Below are 9,904 nucleotides of genomic sequence, written 5' to 3'. Positions count from 1 at the left end.
TAAAATCTGATGATTTAGATCCATCGGCAACAAGAAAGATTCCATTGGAATTGGTTTAAAAAATACGCAAATATATGTTTGATAATTCATCAAAAATAATTTAAATATGATGAGTCTAATAAAATTATAGGAACTACTTCTAATGTATTAATTTTTAGATGGACTGGATACTAGACAGTTAGTCGGAAAAATGTTCAAACTATAAAAATAAATTAAGAATGATGTGGATTTTATTTTTATATTAATATGGATTTTAAAAATATATAAATAATAAGAATTTGAAATTATTGAATTTTCCCAAACGTACACAATTAAATAGTTGTTGAACATTTTATTAAAAATGTTAAGATTAAAGCAAACTTGTAGCCATGTCTTATAAAAAGAATTTTTACTGTTTTACAACCTTTTATATTTTAATAAATCAACATAGCATTCTTAAGAAAAATAGTTTGTGAAATCTTAAAAATTATGTGTAGAATTTAAATTTAGAATTTTAATGAATTAATTGTTAATGTATTGAAATGAAATGAAGTAGCCTTTTTATTTATGGAATTAAATTAAAATCATTACAAAATATAATATACACATTTAAAGAAGATAGAGAGAAAAAAAATTTATATATATAATAGTTGACAAAACTTCAATCAATTTTATTTTCTTCTTCTTTCTCTCCATCTTTATGTATCCTTTCCTGCATAGGCCTTCCCTTTCGGGAGTAATAAACAGCACTTCCCGGGGTGACCAGCACTATTAGGAGGCGAGTTCTTTCCCTTTTTTCTTCCAGTCCCTAGCAGCTCTCCACCACCATCTGTCATCTTCGCATCGAAGGAGATGCCCTGCCCATTTCCATTTGCTCAATCTTGCCATCTTCAGTGTGCCAGTGAGTCCTGTTTCTTTCTGAATCCAAGCATTTTTTATTCGATCTCTTTTCCTCACGTTCACAATGCTTCTTCCAATATTATTTTGCCACACCTGTAATTTCCTCTCCTGAGCTATAGTCAGTGACCACGCTTGGCATCCATAAGTGACCACTGGGCTAATGCAACTATCGAAGACCTGCCATTTAAGGTCAATACATGTTTTTCCCGTTAATATATTAGCTGAATTTAAATAAACTAATTTCACAAATTATCAACGAACATCTCACTAGTCTTTTCAATACAACATTGACTTATTTCACATAGTGCTAGGGTACATTTCCACTTACTTATGAAAAAATACAATTAATGGTTTGGTTTAGGGAAATTTTAGTAATTAATTTTGCTTAAAAGATGCAGGTATAAAAAATAAATCCGTGCAGTTAACAATTTATAGAAAATTCTCGATTTTCCTAAAACAGTAAACCGGTTATTGTATTTTTGTTAAAATTAGTGGAAGTGTACTTAGCATTATTGAGTATTAAGTTATTGATATTTAAAATATTGAAACTAAGAACAAATTTAGATTTTGTTTCTAAATCTGTTCAAATCTATCCTAAATCAAAAAGATAATTGAAAGCTTTTATTTTCATAAAAGAAAGAACCTTTAATCGAATTTTTCCTAACGTTTGTGGAAATGCACTTAATACTACTGTAAAGTATGGCATCCATATAAAAATAAAATTAAGCAAAATAGACATTTTTGGGCTTCTAGTAAATTGTATAGCTAAAACAATCACAAGAAATAAAATTAATTAAATTTTTAAATAATATTTTCATCAACAGGAAATTATAATTGCGTGGGATCACTCCCCATATATTATTTCTTATTCCTACGAATGTCAATATTATGATTTGATAGATATAAATTAATCAAATACTGGGAAACTGTAATTAATCATCGTACCAAATTACGACCGAGGAGTACAATATAATAAACGAAAATAAATTCAATCATACAGTACAATTTATATAGAAAACAATTCAAGAATTAAATCATATACAATATAAAAGTAAAAAAAAGGTAAAACGATAAATGTAATATGTAAACAATGCAATACTAAATAAAAATGTTATCATTAATTAAATATAGATATTAGAATTAATATTAAACATATAATTAAACAATAATTTAAAATAAATGGAGATAAAGTAAAAAAAAAAAAAAACAACCTTGAAACCGATTTTAAGCATTCTATAAGAATATAGAAGTAAAAATATGTATGAACACAACTAATGAGAATAAGAAAAAGGTTCCCTGACTTACATCTAGCCAAAGAATATACTAAACCAATAATCAAATCTTCAGATCAAAAAAGAATTCAGGAAGAAAAAAAAAGAGATGAAACGACCTTAGACCAGGAATATCGGGCAGATATAAAAAGGAGGGAGCGCATCCGTGCTCCAGTTTCTCACCAGCTCTCAAACATGGCTCGTCTTGTAAGAATCTTTTATCTGTATTCATTATATTAATTTTAATATAAAAAAACTTAACTGGCAATACCTGAAATAACATTTTATTATTTAGTATATCTATGATTTTGCTATCATTAAATCCTTTGACTATCAATTCTATATATTTCAGGTACTCCTCATCGCCGCCGTCTTCGGCGTTGCATCCGCTCAGCTCATCGCTAGGGCTCCCCTGGCTTACTCCAGGCCCCTCGCCTACTCCGCCTATGCCAGGCCCTACGCTGCTTACGCTAGTCCCTATGCCGCTTATGCTGCTCCAGTCGCTACTGTAGCCCACGCCCCAGTCGCCGTGGCTCACGCTCCAGTCGCCGCAGTAGCCCACGCTCCAGTAGCTGTTGCCCACGCCGCCCCAGCCGTTGCCGTCGCTGACGAATACGACCCACACCCATCCTACTCTTTCTCCTACTCCGTCAACGACGCTATTACCGGAGACTCCAAGGGACAGACCGAGACCCGTGATGGAGATGTCGTCCAGGGCAGCTACTCTGTCGCTGAACCCGATGGTTCCGTCAGGACCGTAGACTACACCGCCGACCCCATCAATGGATTCAACGCTAACGTGCACAAGGACGCCCCAGCCGCCCACGCTGCCCCAGTAGCTGTCGCTCACGCCCCAGTTGCCGCCGTTGCCGCTCCAGTCCTGGCCGCCCGCGCTGCTCCTATCTACCGCGCCGCCGTCGCCCGCCCAGCTCTGGCTTACTCTGCCTACGCCCCAGCCTACGCCACCGCTCTCAGAGCCGCCGTCCCAGCCGTAAACCATGCTGCCGTCACTATCCATTAAATTTAGGTTCTAATAAATTATTTCAAAGTCAATGTTGGTTTATTTTATTTTTTATAATACACTTTTACGCTTATACTGGAAATACTTTAAGAAATTTATTTTATTTAATTGATTCTTTTTAATTTTGTTTTTTCTGAAAATATTATAGTAATTCAGTTAGAAATGTAAGAATGGTTTAGAGTAAGCATTATTTTGGATGTTTGTTTTTAGAACTGAAATATTATAGAACTATATACTTTGGATCCTAAGGAAAATAATTCTCGTCAATGGCTATTACGAATGTTAATTTGGACTTTGCATCTAACGGTCCTTTATAAATATTAAGGCTCTAATATTCAAGACTTCTGATTGATAATTATTATTATTATTATTAATTTTCATTACGAATTAGCTAAGTCTTATAGTTGCCTAGAATAGTTGCCGGATACAGACTATGGTTATATGTAGGATTGTTTTAAGAGTTCGAGCTCTTTTTATTCCCTTAACATCCCTTTGCCATTCCTAGTTTTGGTAACAATCTATAATAATAATTTATTTCTCTATATAAGTAATTTTTTATCCAAAACTGCTTTACTTACTATTAATAAGTAAATGTTTTCAAGGCAAGATTAGTCCTGCACATGTATATTGGAATATTGGGGCGAGATGAGGAGGCAATATTTGCTTTAATTATTTTTAGTTTCATGATCTCCTTGATATTGTAACGTATATCAACTGATATTCAGAATAAGTAAATGCTTTAATGGTAAGAAACAAAACTCTGTATTGGAAGGTAGATTAACCTACAAATTAATAAGAGTTAGACAACTAAAAAACCTATGCATATATAAGAAGTTTAATTTAAAAAAAGAGACTTGCTTGAAGAAAGATATAAATGGGCCATTTGAAAATTTATAAGCAAACCAATAGACAGATAATACTATCTGGTACTATTATTAGCACGTTTTATATTTACGAATATGTTTTTCATATCAGGTAGTACTCTTGCGAATCATATCGTACTGAGGAATAGTGCTTTATTTCTATCTTAAAATAATTCAAATACCAGAAGAGGTTTCGAAAACCTCCAACAGGTTATTAATAAATCCTGATACATGTCAATATTCAATTTATCATTTTAAAATATATTTTAAATTGAGGATATATTGTTTTAATATACAAAATACTAAGATATAAAGAAGCAATTAAATCAACTCATTATCTTAAACAATAGCCATCGATATCATTTCAACTTAGTTCATTATAAAGAAATGATAAACTAAACTAAACTTTTTATTAATTATTAAATGAAAGAGGATGAAAACTCATCTAATTTAATAATAATCTGAACTTGAACTTATTTTGATTACTCGAAGTATAATATTATGAATTATAAATGCTGATTATGCTGTTGATAAATAAATCAAATTGTTTTATTTGATTTATTCAATTGTTTTTTTACAATTGTATTATCTTAAGTTGTTTATTAAAAGTCAATAATCTGAAAAATATAAATTTTTAATTATTATATGAAAAGTTAGTTTTAAATTATACAATTAAAACAAAATTCATATTTTAAAATTTTAATTTTGATTCTATACACGGAATGACCACCAATGCTTTTTTCACTTTGTTACTTATTAAATGTGCTTCTATAGAAACTAGAACGTTTTTTTTTTATTATAAGGGAAACAACCATAATGTTTCAATTTTTACTAAATAACTTCAAAACTTCGCGTCTAACCAATAAAAATTCTTTTTTAAAGTCAATAAAATATGCAAAAATTTGTAATCAATCTAAGTTCTATCTATTCTCAGCTCATTTTCAAGTACTTGCTAAACTGGGTACAGTCTATTATGCCGGAATCTGAATCGCAACTGGAGTATTTTGAACAAGCTCCATTTTAAGCTTATGTGCTGAATCTAGACTATCGCCACTTTTGTTCAGAAGATGTAAATTAGCTGTAAATTACAGTTCAAAATTATATCCCCAGACAAAACATCTGACACATAATTATATTTTTAATCGAAAATTTTCCATTCCTTTTCAAAAAAAACAAAATTCAACTCTTCCGATATCGGAAAGGCTCTTCTCAGCTATAGCTATTCTCAAAACGATATCAATTGATAAATCCGAAAACAATCATCCACCATAGACCCTCCAACGTCCTAAAACTATTCTAGACCTGTCCAAATACTTGAAAAATAATATCGAACCAGTTGAATATAAAGCCCACTTTTCTCGTCTAATTCAAAATATGCCAGAATCCTTTATAATCTATACAAAAGGATAAAATCAGGCCAATCAGAAGCCTCTTTCTTCATAACTAATGACTCAATATTCAAAATTAAACTCAACAAACTATGTAACATATTCACTGCAGAACTCAATGCAATAGCAGCCGCACTTCACTTCTGTTTGTCTTTGGACCACAACTGTACTACAACAACAGTAATTACAGACTCATTAAGCTCGTTAAAAGGTTTTGATTGTTTGTATCCAGAGCATCCGAAAATTTCTTGCATCCATTTTTACTGAAACAATTACAAATTCTACACTGTATGGGTATGTCTGTTACATTTATATGGGTTATAAGTCATGTAGGGATCACAGGGAACTGGCAGATCACGCTACAAGAGAAGCACTCGCGCTTCCTGGACGGGGTAAAGCAATTTTAATTCCATTAGAAATGAACAAACCCCTTGTAAAGTAAACCAAAGATAAGTGGCAATCTTTGTTGAGTGAAAGCCCGAGGAGTAAACTGAAAATTTTAAAACCCTGGGGTCCATCCAGCAGCAAATGCTGTAGAGAGGAGGTCGTACTGACCAGACTAAGAATAGGTCACACGAGGCTCACTCACTCCTATATTATTATTTCAAAAGAAACGCCTCCGAACTGCCAGTATTGCAACAACGATTTGACAATTAGCCAAATTTTTCAAGAATGTCCATATTTCACACCACACCTCAATAGCTTAGGATTAAACCCAGATATTTATAAACAGTTATAAAACAATAGAATTAGTGTCTCAGTTTTGAAAATCAAAAGATTTACAGACAAAAATATAACATTGAATGGAAAAAATAATAATAAATAAAAATAAGAATAAAATAAAATAATAAATAATCAAGTTAAAAAATAAATAAAATCAAACAAATATAAGAAAAAATAAATGTAAAGGTATAAATGGCGTTGATGACCAATGATGTTTGGCTCTACTAAACAAAAACAAGCAAACAATGGCTAATAACATAAAATAATGACAAGTGGAAATCGAGAGAAACATGTTAAAAAGTGTTATAAAACAATTCATTAAATTATAATTAATAGAATAATTATAGTTTATAAACTGAGTGCCCATCTTTAGATTTGTTCTACGCCAGTCGTTAACTAACTCTAGTTAGTAATCAGCATGAATTGAATATCCTAATAATGCATTGGTTTAAGCATCTACCTAAATGAGGAATTAGGAGTGTTAGCAGAAGGACAAATTGGCTCTGTTTGGGAAATATCAATTTTTTTTTCTACTGTTTAAAATATTGAATTCATTTTCATCTAACTTGCGCTGAAAATCTATACCATCTTCACCCTTTCTTTGACTTAAACTAGTCGAGGTCTTTCTCTGAGTCTTGAACTGGGAATCACATGTCATTATTTTCTGTGCCAGGTCATTCTTTGCCGTATGACCATCTTATTCAAACGAGCTCCTTAAACTGCGTCACGTCTGGTTTCTTAAATAAATTTTTGAGTTCCTAGTCTCCACCGATTTTACTCAGAATCTTGCAATCAGAGACCATCAAGTTCTGCTCTCCAGTTTTGGAGATTGTCCACACATTTCATGCTATAAAAAATACTTGACTGATTAATTGCTACATTATACTAATAAATCTGTTATTAGGGATAATATAAATATATATTTTTAAAAATTTCTATTACTATTATTTTTCCCCCTTATTTCGCTTTGATTTCTTTCTTAGTATAACTAAATATCACAATATGATGTTATTTTTATGAATAAGTTATATAACCTATGTTTTGGTTCTTTTGGCAATTTCTTTTAATTTATTTCTTTTGGTTTTGTTCTTAACCGCTTCGATTATTTCCTTTCTATTCCACTCTTATTAATCTCATATTTCTCTCTATAATGAATCTATCACAAATATTCAACTTATTTAAGGTCTAATTAAATGCACACATAAACAAAAAATAATGATTAAACAGGGCTCAGAAATCTCAGCTTGCTCTTAACCTCTTCTTCCGATTGATCCAAAATTTGTATTATTGGGAACATAATTTCAAACTGTAAATTTTAAACAATAATTAGTAATCTGTTTCGTATGGGAATTACTCATATATCAATAATTAAGGTTTCTTTTTTTTTAATCGCAAAATTAAGGAAATAAACTGGCCGATCGCATGCCACTTCTGAACTCCAGTGTATGCCACAATGTGACTCGTGTGATTTGGGTTCGGCACTACTGCTTTACACCAATTTGAACTTCTTAGTTTTAGTGCCTCCCTAAATAATTCTTCTAGTCTACTTTGTTTTAATAGAAAAACAATATCGATTACGAAATGTTCTACGTATTTAAACAATGATCCTAAAACACTAGAACTATTAGGGTCGCTATTTACTAATTATAGTTTCAACGCCTTCCCTATATACAATAGGGGCTTAGGATTTCTAAAGATATTAATAAATTATTATATGATTCCACCAAGAATCTCACAACTCTGCTTATAGTAATATTTTTATTTTTATTAATAATATGACTAAACATCAAGACACACTAATAAATCGCCAAAAATAATTTTAAACATATAATGATGTCCAAAAATTAATTGTATTTATGAGAAATACGGAAAAAATAGGTAGAACGGAACATTCTATAGTTAAATAATATTGCAAATGATTAAAACAGAAAAAAAGATTCCATATAAAGTTAAACTAATCCTAAATATGAAAAAATATAATGATATACATTAATTAACAAGGAGACTAAGAAAAGGGTAATGATATCTTGTTGATGGTGAAAGGAACCTTTGTTTAAATGATGAAAAAATGAAGAATATATTCCAAGTATTAATCTACACATTATTAAGATTCCATCAAAGGCAAACTTTGCTTATAATTTTATTTTTGTTCCTATTAATATTAATATTGAACACTCATAAATAACAATAAATAATAAAATTCAGATAACTAGAAATTAATTTTTGTTTATTTGAGAAAATGTACACTAAATCATCTCTGAAAGATGGAAATCAACATCAAAAGGTGATAACTAAATAATTACATTGGAATCTGAGACATGCTTCACTGACAAAGAGAAATCTAGAATTAGAGTGTAGTTGACTTAAGAAGCTAACGCCTTCATCTACTTTGGGAGACAGTGATGCAATGTTTGTCATCCCAAATTTAAAGTAGAAAATTAGTTACTTAAAATTGAAACTCATCAAAAATAATTTAATTTAAACATTTATCTTTTATTCTTTAGTAATTATAATTACTCATTGAAATCTCTCATTCTATAATTAAAGTATATATATTTTTTTCTAAATTTGGTTACAAATAATAAAATAATTTTTAATTGAATATGTTTTTTCTATTTGAAACGAATTAAAGTTTAGTTTTATAATACTTTAAATATAAATAATTAGTTGTAGTAATCCTACAACTCAAGTTCCAAAGAGTTTTATTTGACAAAACCTTATTATGATTCTTTTCAGGGATTTTTTTTATACCCTTAATAACCTTTTTTATTCTTTATATCATTCGGAAAACATTTCGGGCTCTCTCATTTCCAAATTATAAAAATAATTTTTTTTCTGTTATTTATTTAAGTGTTTTGACCACTAGGGCGATTTATAATCAACAGCTTTACAATTAACATATAATAACAATCAACAAAGTTTATAATATTGCATTTTAATATATTTTTTAACACATTTACACACAAATTATTTAATATTTAACTAGATGATAACAATAATTTATAACCATCTAAAATGTTTTTGAGATTAAGCCAAATTTTATAGTTATTATCTTATTTTTTTCCTTCCATAATTATTAATTTGTGGGAATTTGTCATTTTAAATTGAAAATAATTTTTTTATTAGTCCTATTTTAAAAAAAATTATTTTTTATTAGTGCTGTTTTCCAAATGTTTTTAGAATTGAAAATCATTTTTAATTTTTAAATGATTATTAATATATTAATGTAATTTATGGCATTTATAAATTTCACTTTTTTATTTATGTCCATCTGTATATCCAAATTTCAGTGCAATGAGCTCTGCACTGTTATAACTTTGGGGATTTGTTTGATTATATTTTTCAATATTCTTTGTTTTGTTTCTAAGTTATTGACTCACTAACTAGTATTGTTTTAAAAATAAATTATATTTATGCTGTCCAATTCAATGCAACATTTATGTATCTCCACGTCATTTATCTTTACTAATATCATAATACCCAATAAAACTAAAAAATTAATCTTAAAAAATGTAATAAATAATTGAGAAGCGAGGTGATATAGAATTGAAGCATTGCTTATTTTTTTTAAATTTAAGGATGCTATTCCTTAAACTTATTAATAATAATAATAACATGATTGTTTTTTAAAAGATTTAATTCATGAAAAAGATTAAATCCCAACCAAATCAAAAAATGAAAGTTCTCAAAATAAGGCTGGAGATGCTAAGACACAAGGGCAGGGCCGACGCTGACCAGCTATATAGGAGGGGCCGACCC

At 29.7% G+C, this 9,904-nt stretch overlaps 1 protein-coding gene across 1 annotated transcript; it reads left to right on the top strand.

The window, feature by feature from the left end:
- Nucleotides 1-2,301: 2,301 nt before the first annotated feature.
- LOC106677779 (cuticle protein 18.6-like) lies at nt 2,302-3,203 on the top strand. The gene is made up of 2 exons (XM_014415895.2): nt 2,302-2,357; nt 2,503-3,203. Exons 1-2 carry the CDS (start codon nt 2,346-2,348, stop codon nt 3,169-3,171), a joined length of 681 nt encoding a protein of 226 aa, XP_014271381.1. The 5' UTR covers nt 2,302-2,345; the 3' UTR covers nt 3,172-3,203.
- The last annotated feature ends 6,701 nt before the right edge of the window (nt 3,204-9,904 follow it).

Source organism: Halyomorpha halys, unplaced genomic scaffold (assembly GCF_000696795.3).
Source record: "Halyomorpha halys isolate HHAL.00 unplaced genomic scaffold, Hhal_1.1 Scaffold107.1, whole genome shotgun sequence".
Taxonomy (NCBI): domain Eukaryota; kingdom Metazoa; phylum Arthropoda; class Insecta; order Hemiptera; family Pentatomidae; genus Halyomorpha; species Halyomorpha halys.
This window is presented reverse-complemented; position numbering and strand designations above follow the sequence as displayed.